The sequence below is a fragment of the Phycodurus eques genome, chromosome 20 (genome assembly GCF_024500275.1).
Source record: "Phycodurus eques isolate BA_2022a chromosome 20, UOR_Pequ_1.1, whole genome shotgun sequence".
Lineage (NCBI taxonomy): Eukaryota > Metazoa > Chordata > Actinopteri > Syngnathiformes > Syngnathidae > Phycodurus > Phycodurus eques.
In genome coordinates, this window is record NC_084544.1 from 7,434,819 (window position 1) to 7,457,759 (window position 22,941).

Below are 22,941 nucleotides of genomic sequence, written 5' to 3' on the forward strand. Positions count from 1 at the left end.
GTGATTTATAAGTCAAATTTTGGCTCGCAACACAATGCAAATAAATAAAAAAAAACTCAGTTGGGGTATTGTCAGTCAAGGTAACAACTTTAGATATACATTTCAATTACCCCATTAGTTGTTAAATGTCGTTGAGTCCTTTGAAAGGCCATTTACATTTAAGCTATTGTTATTATTCTTATTATTATTACTCTTACTACTATTAAGTGAATGGTCAAGTATTGTTAACTCTCACGCAGATTAATTTCTACATCAACTGTACGACAATAATTACTGGGCAACAAATGATGGGTTCTTTGCTAATTGCTTTGCTAATAGACTCCAGAGGTGTTGCCATGAAACAAATAAAAGTAGCAAGGTTAACTCCCATTGCGTCAAAATATAACCACGCTGATCCAATGATGAGGTGATCAGTGTACTGACATCTCAATTATTAACTTACCTGTCAGTCACAAGCGTCGAAAGAACAAAGTTCGGTAGAAATCCGGAGGATACTCTTTGGTGCTGCAACAAGATGTAACAGCCTCCTAGGGGGCTTGCGCACCATGCCGTCCAGTTCCTCTTGCTGCCAAGTAAAAGAGACCCACAGAGATATACAGTGTCCGGACACACATGCATCAACTATAGCGAATCAAAAATGTTACCTTTCCGAAGACTGCAACCTGCAAAATGTTGGAATGACAACACGAGCGGGGGTAAAAACAGTTTTGATGATTTTGTTTATTTACATTTAAATGAGTGCATTTCATCTGCAGTTCAGTGTGGAGGAAAAAAAAATATAACTTACCGACTTTTACATCCTAGCTATAGACTGGCACATGGTAGCGAGCTCAGCAGGCGAGTTGGCAAGCTTACTCCTAACATGGTTTGTTTCATGTTAAAAGGGACATTTCCATGTGATGTCTACTTTATTTACAGATATGAAGACTAAATGTATCAGTTTTGTGGGCCAATCAGGCCACGGCCTGCAGAAGTGTGTCCAGTGTTCTGATGTGGACGCTGGGCAGAGTGAACCAGGCCAAAGGCAGTTCTCGCCCAGCGCTGTCATCCTGGAACTTGATGTTAAGGTAGAAGTCTCCAGTGTAGAGGAAGAGCAGAGCGCCCACACAGATGGACTTTTCTTTAGGTTTGACCTGCAAAAAGTGGAGACAATGTGAGAAAAATTATTCATAGCTTCCCTTCCACTCATACTTTTAAAGGTCGATGCTTGGGAGTCCGGAGGTTTTTTTTGGCTTCAATTTTCGAACAATTCCTTTTTAGAAACTTTTTTTTTTTTTTTTTTTTTCTTTTGTTGCAAAAGTTCCAGTCAAATCTCAGTAAGTGCAAACTATAACTTTTTATTGGTGACTTTGTCTTGCTTAAAATCATTAATTTAAGACCCTTGAACATTTTATTCCAAAATTTCATTTGTCCGGTACTGGTCGTGTTAGACCTAAGATGTGGAACTTTAATACTGGTGGAGGGGCAGACGCTGATTGACACAATGTGAGTGTTGATAGTGGATTGCCAATGTGGAGTGTGTAGTATTAACCATGTCGATGCAGAAGGTGTTGGAACCGATGAAGGTGACGGCCTCGCCCAGGTCGTAGTTCTGAACCCCGTTCTGGTAGTCCTGATAAGGCACCACGGTCAGAGCCAGGGGGCCCACGGAGTTCTTACTCCGGTTGGTCAACTTGATCTCCAGGGAGACGGCGTCGCCCACTTGGCAATCGGCGATGACGTCGCAGTCGCACGGCTTCCCGTTCACCAACACATCTACAGAGGCATAGAAGGGGATCAGAAATGTTGGTATGGAAATATGTTTAAAAATGGAGTCTTCCTCTGCAATATTGCGGTTCATCGTTCACGCTATCACTATCGCAACATAGCCCACCACCTATTTCAACAATTGGCTCGGAATTTGGTGGCCATGTCTATTAGAACAGGAAGCACAAAAGTGTCAAATCAGAGCCAGTGATTCCGAATCAGTGTGTTGGGCCAATATGCATCTTTGTTCAACTATCTATGCCAGACATGTATAGTGAAAAGCAGAACAATTAAGTGCTCTTACACTAGATGTCAAAAGGTGCAAAATTAACCCTTGTATCCATTCTTTGTGATATTTTTGGGATGGTGTGCTGTGAGATTTTGTTCTAATTTAAAATATATGCCTTCTGGGATTTGACGTGAAAATTTAAGTACATTAAAGGCTGTTAAGGAAAATGAAAGCACTTTTCAACCTTGAAAAATCCTGACTCTAAATGTCTATCAAAGAAAAACTCTTCCCTGTCATTAATGGGAAAAAACATTTTACGTATATCAAGGAGCTTTAAATGCTAATCTCACAAGTTACTTTTTTTCCTAAAGTACAGACCATAATGATCGTGAATAATAATTAAAATGCACAAACCCCGCTTCGATGTATACGTCGCCTTCATCGGAGACAAGTGACAAGCAAGTTTAACTCAAACTCGCAGTCCTCTTATGATTTGGCCCAGATGCAGAGGCCAACGTGGCGGTTTGATTTGAACAAGTGAACTCAACACACACACACACACACACGCATGCACGCAGAAAATGCCACACACGTTGTTGGTGTCACGCCCGCGGCTGCGATAAACACTGTGAGTCACAGCAGCTGACGTCGTGTGACAAGCTGATGAAAGAGCTGAGCGGTGTTTGGAGTGTGTTGGGGAGGGGGCGTGAAGATGGACAGATATTGGGGTGAAGCTGGTGGGTGGGTGTGTGTGTGTGTGTGTGTGTGTGTGTGTGTGTGTGTGTGTGTGTGTGTGTGGCATCTGGGGCCACCAATAACGCGCTGTCGCTAGAAGAAGAGGATGAACCCCGCCACCACATTAAGTCTGGATTGACCGGAGACAGACAATACCTAGAAAAGGTAAAGATATAAAAATACTCACTGCTAAATATGCAGCGGTAGATTGACTGAAAAGTTTAAGTTGTTCTGTAACCAGACTCATAACTCAGTTTACTGTAATAAATACTGTAATATTCCCGAATGAACTGAAATGCTATTAAGCCATACCCCCCAAAAAAACACCGAGTCGGATTTAGTAGGCATTCAAGACAAAAAGTAATTGGTAAAAAAAAAAAAAAACAGGTCACTTGAATATGCTTTGAATTATTTATATCATGGTGAAATTGTGAAAAACACCGATTACCACTAACAAGAGGCTACATTAGTAACAAGGTGTTACGTAACAGGCGCTCAGTCTCGCGTGCCGCCCCTGGCCAGATGCTGCAGCAGTCTTCTGCAGGAGTCGCCACAGCAACAAGGCGGGGGAAGGGGGGAGGGAAAATGGCGCGAGATGACGCCTCCCTCCCGTGTAAAATAAATAAATAAATACATCAAACTGAGGCTCAGAGATTAAATAAACCAATCGGGCCCCTAGCCAGAGCAGAAGAGCGGAAGATGGAAAGTAACACTTTGGAGGGTTGCGAGCGCTAACTGGATTAGGGTGTGCGTCACGACAGGTGCGGTGTCAGCTCATCACTGTGTAATAGCGCGGCGCGAGCCGGTAGTACGCCAGCCCATGCACACCTCTATTCCGCCTCATCTAAAACACTCAGGATTCCATGCATTTGAATCCTCAAGCAGATTCATCGAACAAAACGGCTGTTCACGAGACTACAACGATGACATCAGCAGAATGCATTCACAAGCCACATCGATTGGTGAATCTGCTGATTCCTACATTTTTTAATTTTTTTTGTTGTAGATTGAAACCATTTGGGTTTGACAAAGGATGAATATGAGACCAATTTGCGGACGAGCCATGGAAATTTGATTTGGTCACATTCCATTGAACATGCGCTCCATCTTTGAAGTTGGACAAAATGAGAAAATATTTGTAATGTTCAAGCATTGCATAACTGGCACATGTATTATTGCTGCTGTGTCGATTGAATACCTTTCTATTGATAACCCCAAGATGAAGAGATATTAGCTTCTGAATTGGCATTATAACAACACTGAAGATATTCATGAAAAGAAAGCACAGTTACTGCATGTTCTGGCCCTTCCACAGTGTGTGCAAGATAAAAATCAATGCCTATCAGATTTGAATGACTATATCACAAACAGACTGCCCACAAACGCTTGGGGTTCCTTCTTGTTTACTCCATAAACCGCCCATGTTTTATGGCTGTATGAAAAGTACAGCATGAACAGATTGCTTTGCAAAAATCATTCCCCTTGAAGCCAGCACTGTCTACACATAATGGAGCCCCATTCCAAGGCTTGAAATACATGTGACAAGTGGAGAAGGAGACATGCTTGCGCATTTCCTTTTCCATTACAGTTTACTTTGCATACAACACACAAAATCAAAGTTTCCTGCATCTTAAATAATGAAGTTTTACTCGTAATTAATTCTCAGTAATGAGTAAAAATGGTGAAATGTGTTTTAGCCACTTGAGGCTTCTGTTCCATTTAGCTTTTGCTGTCAAGTATTGCTCTCAACAGCAATCATAAAATTGGCAAACTATGCCTGCATGCAATCAATGGTAGTTCTGGTTAATTGATGCCAAACCCTTTGTGAAAACTGGAAATTCTAGTTAACCTTGAACGTTTTGATAGCGAACCCAGAGATCCCAAGTTACACCACATTTCCAGTTCCTTATTTTTATGTGGGCCGAAACAACAAGCTCAGTTGGAGCCAGTCTGAAAAATATGTTTGAGGTTCAGGTTGGATGAAAAGGTGTATCTCTTTCAATCCTATAGATTTGCAAAATCAGTTGGGTTAGCTCCCCTTTTGCAGATACCATGAGTGGTGAAGCGTAGTGGGGACAAAAAACAGCTGCCACAATAAATCTTATCTGTTTATTTGTGCAAAACGCTGAAGAGTGACAGGCACTTTCAGCTATCTTTCAGCTCATGTCCACATAATAAATATTATCATGTGAATGGAGATGGCTCCGATTCCATTATCTGACCCTAGAGTGTACACAGACAACTAAAAAATCTTTATAATAAACAAACAAAAAATGGCTCACTTATACTGCCACTTCTTGTCAAAGCTGCATATTAAAAAAAATAAGTTATGCTGATGTATCTTTTCGAGTTACAATATTAAAGATTACTGCCATTTTTCTTCTCTTACCTTTGACACCTACTTGGTAATGGTACACATACAGTGGATATTAAAAGTCTAAACACCCCTGTTCACATACCATTTTTTTTAGTGACAAAGAAATGATACCCACATAAATCATTTCAAAACTTTTTCCACCATTAATGTGACCTTTACCTGCACAATTCAATTCAGGAAAGCTGACCACAGTCGTCATTTTGCATTTTGAAGGAAAGAAGAGGAGGAGCCGGTAAGAGGCCATGATTGTTTTGACTCATATCCCGAACAAAATCAGTTATTAACTAGCCTCCCCCGAGAGTTGCACTATATAGTGAGGTCTAAACATGGCTGCTGTCATATGCCGAGCCGCACGTTTACTCCGTTTTCCCTGCCTCATTACTCGGCTCTGCTTGCCTGCTTCCTCGCTTGATACATTGCAAGCCTAATTATGCAAACGAATCGATTTTGCCTTCAACAATAAAACTTTAACATATATAGATAACCTTAGGCGTGGTGCCGGAATTTCCTTCTGTCTAATGTATTGATTGAGTTTTGCTGACACATGAGGTGTTTGTTTAATGGCCCAGAATCATCCATTTACATGATTAGCTGTCAGAGCATCATTGTGGGCGATGTTAAGAGACAAGCAATCGTACTAATGCGACTGTATAGTTGATTTATTATCATGATATTTAATAGAAGGCATCAGTGCTTCATCAGTGAACTTAGGCAAAGAACAATCCATCCATTTTCTATGGAGTTTGTCCACATTAGGGTCGTGGGTGGAGTCTATCCCAATCGGCTTCGAACTGACTACATCGTGGATTTCTCACCAGTCATTTGCATCGTCAATGAACCAAAGTTAGTCTTTAAGAAAACATTTTATGAAATATTTGACTCAACTGTGGATTGATATGGACCTTTACCTTTTAGCTTCAGTTACTAAAGAAAAAAAAAACAAGTTAAACACATTGCTTTATGCATGAACTCTGCCCGACTATGAGATTGCCTTGACGCTGGCGAGGCATGGCATTGCCCATATTCCGCGGTGCGTTTCAAGTGAGCAAGCCATCATGTGGGTGGCTGAAAGCATGTAAAAATTGCTACTGATGACACAGCTGAAGGGGGTGACATGAAGAGGATTTCCCAGGCATGAGCTAAAGCCATTGCACTTGAAGGCAATGTCATTTTCTCATGTAAAAAAAAAAAAAAAAAAAAAAAGGAGCACCACAAAAGCCCAAACTATTCACCCACTCACAATCTGCTGTGGCATGATGCTCTTGTTATTGTATCTGCGGATGACATACAAAAAACTGTGGGTTAGAATGTTATTATGGTAAAGCTAAATTAATCCTACAGCTGTCGAAAACAAATGCTTCACAGGCTTCTGATAAAAAGATTAAGTGCTTCACGGCATCATAGCATCATCATCCAAAATATCTGTGTATAGCTAAATTTACATTTGCTGGTCCCAACATTACAGTATGTTAGATACACCACCATTATCTATTGAGCTGCAGTACAAGGTGTTGATCAAAAGTCAGAGACATTAAGTTTTCATTGTGTTTATGGAAACCGGTTCAGGTTGAAAAGGGCCTCTCACCCAAAGTCAGCTGGGATAGACTCAAGCTTACACTCCACCCTAATTAGGGGTAGCTCAATTGGAAAAAAAAACCCAATAATAAAGTGGATGGATGTGTTTATGAGAAGAAAACTTTATTTAACCCAACAGAAAGAGCGTCATCTTTGGTTTGTGGAAAATTGCCAGGCTAGTGACAGGAAAACTAGCAGGGTGCCTCGATGCTATCTGAACAACCACGTGAACAACTGTCAACTAAATGTGAACAAAACGCTGGACGGTGAATTTTAACTCAAGTCGGTTCTGTGTTTATGGTTCAGTTTGTCGAGGTTAGAAACAACCTATTTGACCACCAAAATGCCAAAATCTGTCTGGAAATACGAGCATAGCTTTAGTGCCCTCTCTCCTAAGGTGGCAGCCTTTCTAAATGCATTTTTGGAATGATATTTTACAATGGTAGAAGTAGATTACAATTCATGACAAATGAAGTTTACAAATGAATATTATGGCGAAACGACAAGAACCGAGGCAGACAGGACCCTAATCCAGAATATAAACATGGGCGCACACAGCACTGCGTAGTGATCTCAGTGTGTGTGTGTCCCATCCAATGTAAGGACAGTTTTATTGATCTTAAGAACAACGCAGCCGGCGACCAACAGCGGCTTGCCATCTTCCAGCGATGGCTGATATTGAGGAACTAGGTTGGTTTTGAGGAGAGATATTAGAACTTATCAATGAAGCTGAGTTTTTCAGGTCAAAGAGTGTCCAAACGTTAACTTTGGTGGCAAATTCTCGGTGAAGCAGAACTGTGAAGGTAATGAGCTGTCAGAAGTGCACCCGAGGGCAAATCATTAATGACAGCTACCTACAACATTATTATTTCCTCCACAGAACAAATGGCAATCAATGGCTTTGAAAAATGACTTCAGTCACCCGCTGAGCTAGCCGCGATTCATTGACGAGTTATCTCATTAAAAAGTAACTATCCTATCTGCCCATGTCTGCCTTATATTGCAAAAACAACACTAATCACTGGTGGCATACTACTTAGGGGATTAGCTTTGGTTATGAAAGCCTAAATAGTGAATGTAAGAGGGATAGACGGCAAAAGGTCCAAGACTCGTAATGAGGCAATGCATTAATGTGTGAGTGTAATGTGTCACCCTTGGTAATACACAAACAAGTCAAATAGCACTTGTGTGTTGACAGATCTTTCGTTGTGTTTGTTTTCCAGCTGTTAATGAGTCCACTCTTTGTATCTTAACAGGTTCCTATTACCAGGACGGCATAATGAATGCACTCCAATTTAAACGCAAGGATAGCGAGCGAGCCTTCAAACTGCTCAGCATCATGTGCTGTAGAACTGAAACTGAAGGGGAAATAGACCAATAGACAAATAGAATAGTATACAGCTGCCATACTGGCTCAAATCAGTGGAGTCACATCAATCCTCCAAGTGATTAATGGCTGTATAATGCAAGATCTCCTGCAAATGGCCAAAAGATGCAAACCTAGTTTCTGTGACTCAGAATCAAATTAGATCCAAACTGCACACTATTTGAAGCTGTGTGCAATCAATCACTGCTTCACAAAAACAAGTAACAGACTGCACTCATTGCATGTGCCTCCTCCTAAGACTTTTCTATCGTCACTATTCAACTCATCAGGCCTTTTTAAATTCTCCTTTTCAGGTTTATAAGAAATTCTGTTTAATCTTCCTGAAGGTAAGACATCTCCAAACACTTTAAAGGTAGTGAATACAAGTTACCTGCAATATTGGCATTGCGACAGGCCATTCACAACAAAAGATTCTCAAATTAGATTTTGTTTTAAAAATAACACGCATGCATGCACTAAGTCCATACTAAACCAGGTCTATTTGAAATCTATCCTAGACAGTCCCCCAGTCAAGTTGCAAAGAGATGTATTATTTAAACCATTTATAAGACAGTACCCTCAAGGTTATTAAGCAAAGCGATACGAATAAAGGCTCTGATTCCTTCTGAGATCTGCTTGAAAAGAAAAACAGATGCTAAATCCAGGTACATTAATAATACCTATACATCTGGCCTTTTACTTTCCCATCTACACCATCAACCACAAGAGCTTGTGATGGCAATCAAATGCAATAGCCCAGAAATAAGTGCAATCTTTCTTCGGCTTATTATGCTCAACTTTTATTGCAAAGCGATACAAAAGTGCCACTGAAATGATTAAATGATGACAGACTGAAAGGCAGGTATGTGGATTAAATAATTGTATAACCTTGATGATAAAGCGGTAGTTACAGTCAAATAGTGCTGCGCTTAACGTTAACAAAATCATATTAACAACTTAAAAAGGAAATCCTCAAACATATACTGCAATGAGAATGACAATTAAAATTGCTTGACTGTGACTTATACATCGGGAATTTGATTTGATCAGGTTTCTACCATTCTTATCATCACTGGAAAAAAAATGCAATTTGGGAATAAACGAATCAATTGCAGAAGCGGCAAAAATGTATTTGTTTTTTTTTTTGCTTCCACCTACGTCCCCCTTTTCCCTCCTCGTTCTTTTAATTATTCAACTTTAACACAACCTGAGTGAGCACTGCCTCCGAAGAGGCCAAGACATCGTCGCCAATCAGGGCACCAAAAACACACTGGTTTATTGATGAACTTCTATCATGCCGAACAGAAGTCGGCATCTGCTGAGTGGTTGGACATGAAACACTCTGAAATTGGTCCAGACACAGGTTGTCCGATAGACAGTCAAAAGACATGAAATGAAAGAGCCATGATTAAACTGTTACCTACTGTTTCCCCCAAAAATATAATCAAGTATTTGCATTTTTTTTATTTTTTTTATAAATGTTTTATTTGGGGTTCCGCCATGACTTAAAGAGGAGAAAACGACTAACAGCAGTAATAAAAAATGGTAATGTATCTTTGTGTTTGTCTGTCGATGTGTTAGCTAGAAGGCTTTTGGTACACGGAGAACGATGTAAGAATAGACAGACTGGAGTCTACCATTTGCATTCTTGGACCTGTGGAATTGTCAACTCAAAATGGTGACGTTTAAATTGTACCCCTCTAAAAAAAAGGGGGTGAGGGGATGTCGGTGCCATTGTCCTTCAGTTTGTTTGTTTTTAACAGGCTTTCTGGTTCTGGTGTCGTATTTGACGTGATCGTCTATGTCAGTTAATTTTGAGCTTGATCGAGAATGGCGAGGAACAATACGAATTGATGGCTAGGAGAGTAACATTTACAGGGGGAACAGTTCTATCCTGGCTCAAAAGGCAAGGATAAAATGATGTCTTTTCAAACATAACTGGAAAAAAAATGTTGAGTGACATACTCATGTTCATTAGTTAGCAGGCTACTTTTTAGTTCGTGGAGAATGGCGAAGAACATTTGGAACAGATTGGACAGGACTCTACCATGAGCATTCTGGGGCAGGGGGAAACAGTTCCAGCATGACTCAAATTGCAAAAAGAGAAAAAGGAAATTCTAAAAGTGCAAGAAATCGCAGAGTGCATCTGTTTGTTAGTTAAGAGGCTAGTTTCCAGAATGGACTCTACCATTGGTGAAAATAGACAAGCAAATTCCTCTCTGCATTATTAATGAGAATTTTATGGACTCCTCCTTGGCACATGTGCATCCCCCCTCCCCAATGGTTCCCCGAAATTGGATGTCCAGTTTTTGCGTAATTCAGCTACCGAAAAAATTTAACAACAAACTGCAACTAGTTCTCTCCTTTGTGGAGTCTGCCACACCCATTGCACATTTGTAATTGTAATTCGACAAAGTAATACCGACAGACTATATCCCTAGCAAGTGTTTTAAATTGGCCTGGCTTCTGTGGCTTTACGCTTGCTTACACGGCCGGCATGCTCCGACAGGGGAGAGAGCGAAAGGGCAAGTGTGCTTCAGTTTAAGAGCCTTTTCTGTGCCTGTAAAAACAAATACTCACAGCTACATGAGTAAAAAGCAAAGCTTGTTTAAGCTGCCGGAGCATGAAGGCAAGGAGCATCCTAATGCTCAGCGGAGACTAAAACTGCGCTCTCCTGAAAATCTTTATGGGAAATAGCCTGCAGTATCTTCGCAAGAAAAGACAGATGTCAGGTTTAAGTACAAAGCCTTCTTACTTAGGAAGTCTGAATTATCTCCGTAAGAAACGTCATTGCAAATTGTCGCAGAAGTTTACATACAGTTCTTACAAAAAGTGTTGCAAAATTCACTGGATTTCTTTTTTTTTTTTTTTTTATTTCTAAGGACTGTCATTATATTCTACAGGATAACATGCTTCGTCTCATTTGTCAGCCTCTTATGGGCCAACTGAGGTAAAATAACAAATGTGGCTATTTTAGTCCGTGCTCTCAATGTTGCACATAGTGGGAGGAAAGAATGAGAGGTCAGGTGAGAGTAGAAAAAGGCAAACAATCAGTGAGGCTGAGTCTCGTTCTGGATAAATATCCATCTGCCCGTGAGTGTGTTCTGTCAAATAATCTCGAAGCAGCAGTGAAAGTCTTCTATTTTATTATCATTATTATTTTACAGTTTTTGCCCTTTCATAAGATCCCGGACCATGCTCTGACTCAGCGTGAGTACAGGACAGGACACTATGTGGCTGTTCAAGTCAGAATGGTGGCTGCTGCTCATACAACATTAGAAAACATCAAGGCAGGTGGACACGTATGACAGCTGCAGGTCTAAAAGGACGTGGCAATACCTTTGTATAACTATGAGAAAGCTGTGCTTGTCTACCTATGAGCACCTTGACAGTGACCCATCTGGAAATTTCTCAGGTTGAAGACACTTCCAACAATGTAGTGACAATGTAGCTTAATTGGCACTCAGAAGAGAAGTGTTTTCCAACGTGTTTATGTGTGTTTTATGGAGCCAAGGAAAATTATTTTACATTACAACAATCTCACAGAACAACACCAAACAAAAATGTCACAGTAATAACGGAAATAATGATTTTCCCATCTCAATGCATTTACAAATTTACTTAAGTGTGAAATCCAGGCCTGTTATAAGTTAAACCCAAAGCTTGTTTTGATTTACTCACAAACTGTTGATTGGTATGAAATCTGTTAATGTGTGTGGTAAATAAATTTCAGTTGCAAACTTTTACAGATGCGCTTTCAAACACAATACAACCAGTGGCTCTAATTGTGTGTAATCGTTCCATTACAATCACTGAGTCTGTGGCTCAGCCAGACTCGGTGGTGACCACACACAAGGATTGTATCGTATATATTGAACGGGTTTAATATTTCTGATTGATGGCACGACCAATTTTTTAGTAGATCTGGGAGGAAAAATCACTCGCGACGCATTGCACACCAGAGGATAATCACTCAGGATAATCTTTCCAAAATTTGATCGCAAGGGGCGGGGAGAGGGGCGGGGAGGGGGGGGGGGAGTAAAAATAACTCAAATAACGTGATTGCAGAAGTGTGCACACACTGGATGTGGCAGTGTTTAGAATCAACCAATTAAATTTAGGTTTGAATGTAATTGGTGAATTCTGAACACAGACATATCCACAGTTATAAGAGGGTGTGCACACTTGTGCAATGACATTATCTCAGTTGTTTATTTTTACTTCCACCCCTTTTACAATTGAGTTGTGCAAAGTATAGGTCACAGTAGCGGTGGAAAAAGTTTTATAATGATTTATCTTGGTCTAATGTTTGTTTTTTTTTAATTATGAAAACCTTGCATTAGAAGAGGGGTGTGTAGACATTTTATAGCCACTGTAGCTAGGTTCCTGGTCTTTTTCTGTTAAACCAAACACCAAAAGGCAAACTCACTTTTCCTCAGACGTATCACCCGTAGTGATGAACCAATAAGAAGTAATTACCTGACTCAGCTATGAGGCTTAAACGCATTGATTTGCTGCCAGGCTGTAATTTAAATGTGTCGCTTCACTCAGGCCGCTCTGAGAGCGTTGTTCGGTATTGAGAAAAGCTGTAAAGATCCAAAATATCCACACAGACACAGTTGCTCAACTAAATGCTGAACATATAGTTGAGAACTCAGTCAAAGATATTTCCCTTAGGAATTTAGAACAGCAACGGAGCAGAAGGTTAACCTTGAATGGTCAAAGGTTTATATATTCTCGGGGTTTTACTTAGGAGAAAAAAAATGTCTTTCGACAATAAAGTAATAAGTAATGAATAAAAGTACTGTATTATTTATATTCATTAAAAAATATTACCGTGGTTTGTGGACTGTTTTGGTCCATTTTAGAGTGCATCATGGCTCGGGCTTAAGCATTCACATCGCGCTCAAGCAGTACAGTGTTTTTCGAAAAGGGGACTTCTTGAACTTAATATCTGTGCTTAAGGGTTTATGCTACAGCTACCCTAAATTATCAGCTTTCCTAATTATTAAAATATATATTTTTGTTTCTGTCAGGACTAAAATATATATCTTTGTCACCATACCATGAATGTTCTAAATGACTGTTTAAAAAACAAAACTGAAAAAAAATTGTAACTCACGCTACTATTTCTTTCTTAAGATGTCAACTTAAGGTTACTGTTCCCATGGTTAAACATTATTCTTGTTTTTTTCTGACTTCTCAGAGTAGCACAACAAGCCAACTCAACTTTGGGTCTAAAAAGGTACATCCATTTGAAATTTGTCATTTCTGTTCAAAATGGTAAAAAGTCAAGAACTCACTGAAAATGAAATCCTTTTTATTTACGGTATTCGGTGAAGGCTGCCTCAGACAACAGAAGCTGCAGCAAAATGGCAGTGGCGCTAAAAAAAGTTTAGTTTAGGTCAGTTTTACATATAGTTGGTTTGGTTTTGCAGGGTTTTGAAATGCACCATCTAACGATGCCATTTAAAAGGCAATCTGCTAGTAAGCGTGCCTCTTTTTGTCGAAATGGCACTAGTCGGCTTTTACGTGAGAACCCTTCGAATGTAGATTTCAAAATGAAAAATGTCACAGCAAAATTTACTGTTGGTGTGTCATTCAAGCAAAAAGCCCATTCAAGGCGGCGATATGATAAATACTTGGACGTCATATGAACTGATTGACTCTGTTGCAGATGTGCGAGTTCCTTTCCTCAGCCTTTCTGATGACTAATATCTGGAGCCACGGCGAGACACGCTGAAGGAGGCAATGCCCCCCCCCCTCTCCCTGCATGATGAATGAGCCAGACAAAAACGAGATTAGGAGTAGTCCGCTGAATAAATGAACAAATTCATGAAGTGAGAGAAAAGACAAGGTGCCAAGATGCGGCTGTCAACACGTTCCTTTCCTTCTAAATAAAGTGTTGCTTCTAAGAACAGCTTGCCTCTGGTTACAGGCTGTGACTGCCATCGTCATGAGCACCCTCGCGGCTATAATAGTATGTTGATACCGCCTGTCCTGTTTTGTTCATAAGGTGTCACCTCCCCTCCAGTGGTGCTTTTGCAAGAATTGTGCCTGCTTGCAGCACCTGGGGCTGCCTTACACATATTTCTGTAATTTAATTTGCGTCCCTTAGCGAAACATGTACGTTTTGAATAACTGCAGGTAGAAGGAAAACAAACCTTGGCTGAAGCGGGTTCTCAAAGGGAACGCTGCCTAGCCTAGTTAACTTTAGCTTTCAAAATACACTGCTCAAAAAGAGTTTGGCAAATTTGGTACTGTAAGGGTAAGTTTCACCCCAAAGCCCAATATTCCTATGTAAACAACCAAGCCAAAAGGTTTGTGCTAAAAGCCGATTCCCAAAACAATCATGACCAAGTCATTGCACGCTGGAATCCCTCCAATTTTGCACAGACAGCAAACAGCATGATGATGATACGAGACTGGGTAGTTTGCGCACGTTCATAATGTAACACGTTCACGTCTCACGATGACTGGTGCTATTAGAAATCAGATTGTATCCCTAACAACTGGTAAAACGACACTAACACAAGAGAGCGTGATGACAACGCGGGCCTTTGGAGAGCGAGAGTGGCGTCTGCCGGGCACGACGACAGTGACCTGCTTTTTGTAAGTGTCATCACACAACCACAGCAAGTAAACAAACGTTGTTTTAATGACACGCCACTCATAACTTATTTAGTAATTAAAAAAATGGCACACTAATTAGACAGACAGTGTACATTGGAGGAGACACAAATTATCGGTCCAAACAGTGGGTTTAGTCAACAAATGCATTAGAAACTTCACCAAGTGGATGGATCTTTTAAGAGAATTTCTGAAATGTTGGTCCACTGGCTGTTGCGAAGTTTTTGTCCTCATTAGGGTCGTGGGTGAGCTGGACCCAGTATCACAGCTGCCATTAGGCGAGATGCGGGGCACAGCCAGGAATGGACGGCAGTCAATCTTAGGGCACTCGTGAATAACCGTCACCAATAATTTCCTCGAACTGCACGAAAACCAGCTGACCTCAAAGTTAGAGATGCGTGACATGTATCTACCATCAATTATAACAAGTCGAGTGCAGTATTGAATACATACTTCCCAAGAGATGGGTCGATAAATATGTACTTGTAATGTAATGATTGTTTTCATGTTTTATGAATGATTAATACAATAACCTCCCGCTACTCCTGCCGTGAAAAGCCCCCGCCCCCACAAAAAGCGACGAATTGACTCCCCCTAAAAATGTTTGCAATTGCCCATATTAACTCATTCATTGCCAGCTGTTTTCAGAGCAGAGTTCCCCATATTAGCCATTTTAAGAGAATTTTGACTGACCCACAGAATATTGTGTTTTGTGACAATGTAAGCAAACCTACCAGAAGAAAAAGTTGACTCTCTTCTTTTACCAGAAAAAAAAGTTTGTTTTTACCTTTACTCGTTTTTTTAGAACCTTGGTTGGCTTCACCAAAAACACCAAAGGACATATCAAGCAGAACAGTGACTTTGACAGCAATGTTTTTTGCTTTGTGACACCTCAAACTATAAAACAACAAAAACAAGACTGAGAAAGGGCATTTGAAGCACAACAATAATTCATTTACATATATACAACTGAACGAATGAATGAACCGTGCTGTGAACGACACTCACTCACCGCTTGGCTCCAGTTAAACTTTCATCATTCACTCCATTAACTGCATCCCCTTTTCTCACAATCGCAACACACAATTTCTACAAGCTAGCGTGTCATTATACCATATACCAATCTACCATTCATATACATAGTCTGTTCAAATGTGAGGTGCCTAAACTTGCCCAGCTTCTAACGTGTTGGCATTTCTCTCCCTTATAATTGACAAGACAAGCCAAAATTAACCCCCTCATCTTTATCTTCTACTCAAAAGCGGTGTTGATCTCAAATCCATAGCACTACATTTCAAACTAATCTTACAGCATTACCCTAAAAAAATAAGTGGCTTACAGATTACTTGATTTCGAAATATGCCAAATACTCTCGAATACATTTGTCAGAGATTTGTCAGTGTGAGCATAGAATTCTTTTTTTACAACAATGCTGAAAATATTAGCTCACATCAATGAAACTCTACCAAATGGAAGAAGGGACTGAATAGTGTGTAGCTGATCAGATGTACGGATGGATGAATACATAGGTTTGTGCATGACCCTTCTGACAGCAGGACAGAATGAAGGCTGTGTGTGGGTCTTTGCAAAGTTTATACAAGTAGTCTCTTGTTAATCTTGAGAAAGTCAAGTTCCACCTACTGGACCAAGACACTATGCCTGCAATTCTACATGCAAATGAATCTAAATTATAGCTCATCTCTGCTGCTGTTGACTTTCTTTGAGTATTTAAGTGAGTGCTTGAATGCTGAATTAGTACTTTTTTTTTTTCATTTTTTTGGTTTCACAGAGACTATACACATATATTAGGCTGCTACGTATTGCACTCGCTGCTGTTCCAAAGTCCAAATCTTGTCATGCACTATTACACGATTGCATTTCCAATTTAACTGCCACAATAGGAACATCAGAAAAATTTCTCTTCATTTGCCTAGTTACAGCACATCTTTCCATCTGTTGTCTTCACACTTTAGCAGGTGTGTGCTCCATCTGCAGTTTCACATTTGAGCAAAATCCTTTGTCAAAACAATAGTGAGTCACACCGCATTAATCAGTCCACCTATAACAAATCACACAGGGCCTTCTGTCAATATTTCACAAGCCCTGACATCCTGTGACCTCTCCGTTAAAAAAAAAACAAAAAAACAAATGGAGTTCATCAGTCTCATACACTCACTGATAAAGATTTCCTCCTAACCAAATCCTGTTTTCTGAATGAAGCCTTGAACCTCTTTCTGCTGAGTCTGTACTTCAAATAACTCAGCCACGCGCCCTTAACACCAAGTGAGTGTCGTGATCGAGAGAAAAGACGATGCAGTTCATGGCGTAAATGGTGAATGCCATGTAAAAAAGCCACACTCAAGCCATGTGGTGTGTCAGCGTCATTCACGGCGCGTTTCTAAGTTGTATATCGATAAATAAATGATATTTTTTGCAATCGAAAGCCCTTCCTCAGACCTGTTTTGATGTTTTACAGCTTGTGGTCCCACCAAAAAAAAAATATTAGCGTCAAAGTCACTATGCTTGACGTTTTTTTTTCCCTTTTTCCACAAAAAAACAAACAAAACAAAAACTCTGGTCTCTGGCTCTTTGGTCGGTGTTTTTGGTGACACACAATGTCCTGCTGCTGGCTACTAAAGAATGGAAAAAGCTAGAAACAAACTTTTTTTTAGTGTAAGAGTCTACTCTTTCTTTTTCTGTGTTTAGATTTTTACAGAACACAATATTCTGTGAGTTTTGATAGTTCAGTCTAAATGCTCTAAAACCGCTGGCAATATGCTTTGAAAATGGCTGGCAGCTAATTAATTAAACTTTGCATTTCTGTGTCTCACGCACTTCTACTGACAACACACTAATTGGCCACAATTTGAAATGCAATACGTGTTTTGAAAATTTTGCCATGGAAACTCAGTGTTTAATACTTCCCAAATATCAGAGGTTACTGCTGTTGGACAAAATGTAAAACTGTTACGCAGCCATAACGTGATGCTTATTTCTATCAAGAAAACTAACTTTCTTCAGTTCAGAGCATCAATCTACCATTTCTTGCAAGCAACATAATGAAATTTAGCCACCCTCACTACACCTTGACCTAAAGCTAAGCCTAAACCCTGTTTTTCTTACCATGACACTCCTCTAATGCAAGATGACTCCGTAAGCACATACGACCCAAAAATCTCATTACGACCTACCACAGCCACCGAGTGCTGTTGCATTATTCATTTGTTTTCCCAAGCACTCGAAAATGGGGTGAATAATTCTACGTGATGTTCAAAATGCACAGCAAGGTTACTTCCAAGCATATTTTTTTTGTACCAACAACACTGTCACCAGGACCTTAGTAGCTTAAGGGTACTAAGAGAGGGGCCCTGTCAGCATGTCCACCTGTATAAAGGCAAATCTACAGAGCGTATTTCATTTCCACGCAGTAGATGGTATTAATGAGCACTGCATATTTATGAATGCTAGGCTAAGACTGTAAAGTGTGTTTATTAGTGGTAAAGTGGGACATGCAAGTGGTACAGTCTGGAAAATGCAAACTATAGTGAACCCACGCTTATTTGCGGTTCTCTAGTCAAGGATTCACCTCACCACAATTTGGGAACCTATCCTCAGCTTTTCAACATCAGAGTGTTACATACATTGGTAGCTGAAAACGCTCACAAAAATGTTAAAAAAAACAACCTTTGTAGTCTTCTAAATAATTTACGTATATACGTATATATAATGTATATATTTTTGTGTTAGTGATATTTTTTTTCTCATTATTACTCCAATATATGACAAGCCTATAGGTAAGACACGACTGACGATACACCATCTTACACACTACACCAAGTCAGTTAAATTGTGGTACTGCTTCATCACTAAAAAAATAAATAAATAAAACATCTTAACATGTGGCGTATGCTGCAGGCTAGCCCGTGGAAGGAGGCAGGGGATTCCACAGCTGTTGCAGCTAAAATATGCAAATTGGCAGTATATGGTGGCAGCTAAATATAAAACGGCCATCAAAGTTTTAGAGTTGCATTAAGCAGACGGATAAGAGAATAATGATGCAGCTGAGTAACAACCTGCAGGTGATTTAAGTAATGTGCCATCGTGACAGGTTAGGATGCAACTATGAGTGCCTGTATAAATCTTACACACAGGCTATATATATATATGTGTATATATATATATATATATAGATCTTTTCAAGATTGTGCACTAAAATTAATGTGATGGGTGAAAAAATGACTGGAAAAGCATTATTATTTATCTATTGTTTTTAAATTTTAAACTATTTTTAGAGGCATTTTATTTCTATTCATCTTGATGTATTTAATATTTTCAGTTGTTTTCCATTTATATTTTTTAAATGCATTTTGTTCATCTTTTGAGTGTCCTTGACTGTTTTAAAGTAAAATATTTTTGAATTATTACAATGGGTTTAATCCATAACATATGAATATTAATTGTTTTCAAATGATGGCAAAACAGTGACAAAATATTACATTTTCAGCTAAGCCGGTGCACCATGTCTGTGAATTGTATTGCAGCAGGAATTCAAGGTCCAATTGGGTAAATAGTACAGCACAAAACCTTTTGTAGAATTGTACAGCTGGTTACCATTCATAATTGCTGATGCCTGAATTCATTTAATGTTTCAACATTGTATGTTTTATTGGACACAGGGCAGGTAAATGTCCAATTTGAATGTCAATAACTGTAATGCATAAATGTATCTATCATTAGAATTATTTTATGATGGTGTGTCATGTTTTTGAGGCCTTTTCTCTCTGAAGTGCCATAAGGACGAGGGTGCGCTATCATGGAGTGGAAAGTAACTCAGACTGGCAGATGGGTCGAGGGCATTAAGTAAACAGTCATGCAGGTCGCAGTGACATTAAAATGTCTTTCATTGGCTGTCTAGATAAAGAAGGGGGAGCCCTCACGCATGCAAATGACTCACTGTCACAGGACAACCCTGTACACTAAACAAACGGTTGACAGAAAATCTTCAGTTACAGGGCAATTAATTGTAAACGTACACTATTGGTCTGGAGTGTTAGTAATATTGGTAAACCAGTCACAGCTGACGGCCAAGGGCGAGAACTGGAGCTGACAAACTAAATTGCTGCATGCCTTTGCCTGAAAACGTTACAAAAGCCTGCAGTGCTCTGGATACATGACATGATGTTATTTTATTTATTTATTTATTTTTGGGCTCACATTTTACTGATTCTCTCAGTTCTCGTTGGCTCCGTCTCTCAAATGAAAACACTACCCACATTTGCTGCTGTAGTGTATAATTTTGGTATGAGAGAGTGTGTGGGTTGCGTGAGTCTGAGGCTTTTTCGTCACGACATTACAACTGTTGCTGCACAGTGGTCAAGGAATGTCGGCCATCGGCGAATGTGACGAAGGCGTATGGAAGTCCAGTGTGAGCAACTACAAAGCTCACTCATGCCCAGGCTGCGGTGTGACAGATTAATGCAATATGTAGTACGTAGATTTGCTTAGGGCAACTGGAAGCGTGAAGCCCCTTTCACAATGCTTTCCCCCTAAATGGGATCACAATAACTACAGTAAATACTGTCCGTCCGTACAGAAGCAGAAAATTGCTACAGTATGTCCACAGGGTGTGTTCACACATGTAGCTTCTTGCATTCAACTAATTACATCTCTGGTCGTTGCCCCCCTAAGCACTTACTACAACTACAACCCCCCTATACTGTATTGGTACTTTACACATGGGAAAGGCTTAGATGGCCTCAGAGCTGTTCGTTATGATGCAATACTGTTGGAATGTAATAACTTTTCTTCTGATGAGGAAAAAATACACGACATACAACAATAATGCAAATAACAAATTAACCAAGGGTTTGCAAAGGCCTGGCCTTGAGGGACATTGTTCTGGAAAATAATGACATTTTTGATTTATGCATTTTGTATTTTAGATCATATTCCCCTTTAATTAAAATTGCCAGCCAACAACAACAACAAAACTTCCATCGTAATGGATGGAGCAGCTTCTTTTAAAATGCAAGAATAAGCCATACTAACAGATTGGCTGTGTTATGTCGTGCGACCGCGTCGTGCACACGACCAAGTGTTTGAATCACGAGCAGCAAGACGGCAGCGCTGGGGTCCTTCTGCTTTCATTTATAATTCAGAACAGCACCGCATTCCATTTGTCCTCGGCAGAATTACAATTTCATATCTATACTTTCTGGGGAATTGCTTTTTTTTGAAAAGGCAAAACGATGCCCACCTATACGAGGCCTCGAGTAGTCAATTGTTAAAAGAACTCTTCGGGGAATATAACGACATTTACCGGGAAATAAAGACTGCATGGTAAAGAAAGTGTGTGAGTGTATGACAATTCTGCACACACACACAAACAATGAGGGCTCAACCCATCCATCTGCGTGGAAAATCCATATCGCTGCACTGCTTTTGCTGCATCTTATCTTCTTTATGTCTGGTCAAACTCAAATGGATACGTCTAAGACAAGTAAGGTTCTCAATCGATTAATACAGTTCAATAATGGATTTGTTTTTTAAATGCAATGCTGGTGGAACGCCAAAAGTCAAACCGTGAAAAATGTAAAATTGCCCAATTGATGGCATTATGAGGGAAAAGAAATGTCCGTAGACGCCTCTGCGCAAGCATCCGAGTGGATAACTCTCACTTTAATGAACCGGGGCAAGTATAAACAGATGTCTGATAAAACAGTCGGTCGTGTCTTGGTTTACAGCCAGAGTTTCGGGCAGCTTCTGCTGTTAGCACAATCAATACATATTTAAGTCTGTTAACCTAAAACCAGCTAAACTACTCAATATGACAACTTTTATCTCGTTTGAGGAAAGTGACAACCTCACTCAACAGTGATGTCAGATCACGGAGCTTTCTGTGACACGAACGTGGACGCATGACACAGTGTGCCATCTCTTTGTTATTGCTTTTTCAATTGATTTGTGTGTGATAAGACACTATATTCATCTTTAAATGCTTAATTACTAACACTGTTAAGCTTTTTTGACAATAATGAATGAATAAGCGCCAATTAGATGATCTGACTGCATGTACAATTAATTTTATTTCATTCATTCTTATCTCCTCAGGGTTGTTTTAATTAAAGATAATGGCAATAAATGTCTACTTTTACTCAAAGAATTTGCGAGGACAAATGTATGAAGACACGTCAATAATCTTTAATTTCATCGAAACATGAGGTGGTGAGAGATTTCCAACGCTAATGACAAGTATATTTTGCTCCAGAAGTAACCAATAAAGTGTCGTAATTTGCGCTGTGTGCTAAATGAGCCTGAAAGTTTTCAATTGATTATTTTGCGTGAAGAACTCCGATGTTCAAATCTGCTCTCTGATCATTACTGACAAACACTCCTGTGGAACATATCCCCAGCTATTTTCTTAAAAAAATAATCCTATTCGTGGTTTCTGTGCTCTTGCTGAAATACCCTAAGGTGCCACACGATGCCGCCAAAGTCCTGTCAAAATAGGAAAAGTCTACAGAAATGATAGCGGAAGTGATACATTTCGGTTGACAAAAGAGCTTTGCATGTCGGGGAGGAGCTCAATTGAGCCTGGGTTGTTAGTGGAAGTTACAAAAAGTCTTCAAATAATCTGTAAGCCATTTTTTAAGTAATATTTTTAAGGCTCATAAGAGGTAAGTTCAAATTGATGAACTCGTTTGATGTAATCGTTTGTGGTATATTTACAGTTTAAGCTATTAATATGGGCAGTTCAAAAATGTTTTCCTTTTTTTTGCTAGTTGCAGCTGGGTTCGGTCCCTGTAACTCTACAATGTAAAAACAGCAATCTACTAAACACACACAGTTTGAGGTAGCTATTTTAATTTTTTTTTGTTATTATTTTTGTCACACATTTTGATCATATTGGCGTGACTAAACAACGTCTTTAAAGGGGCTCGGTGTTTTGTTTGAGGGAGTGTGCGGGGAGAGAAAAGCTGTTGTCAGGTACAGAAAAGTGGCATTTCACGTCTGTAACCCCCACGTACCTCATTAGGACATTATGGAACCTAGTGCCGTCGTGCCAAGCAACAGAGGGAAGAGATTTGATTTGTCAAGCGAGCTGCAGGCGCTCGCGTGCGGCACACAGCGCTTCCACGGTGGCTCGGCCGGGCCTCGTTGCTCTACCTGTCATCACCGCTTCTGACTCACCGCTTAACCTTTGCGACCGTATACGGCACGACACTAGCCCCCGTGGGAGGGGCGAATCAGTTAACTGGATGGGGCTCGCAGCCGGCAAGCTCG

At 39.9% G+C, this 22,941-nt stretch overlaps 1 protein-coding gene across 1 annotated transcript in view; it reads right to left on the reverse strand.

Moving 5' to 3' along the window:
• Nucleotides 1-708: 708 nt before the first annotated feature.
• trappc9 (trafficking protein particle complex subunit 9) overlaps nt 709-22,941 on the reverse strand; it is a 117,826-nt gene continuing 95,593 nt past the window's right edge. Inside the window, 2 exon segments of the mRNA XM_061664150.1 lie at nt 709-1,133; nt 1,532-1,755. Coding sequence (XP_061520134.1) covers nt 954-1,133; nt 1,532-1,755 — 404 coding nt within the window. The 3' untranslated portion in view covers nt 709-953.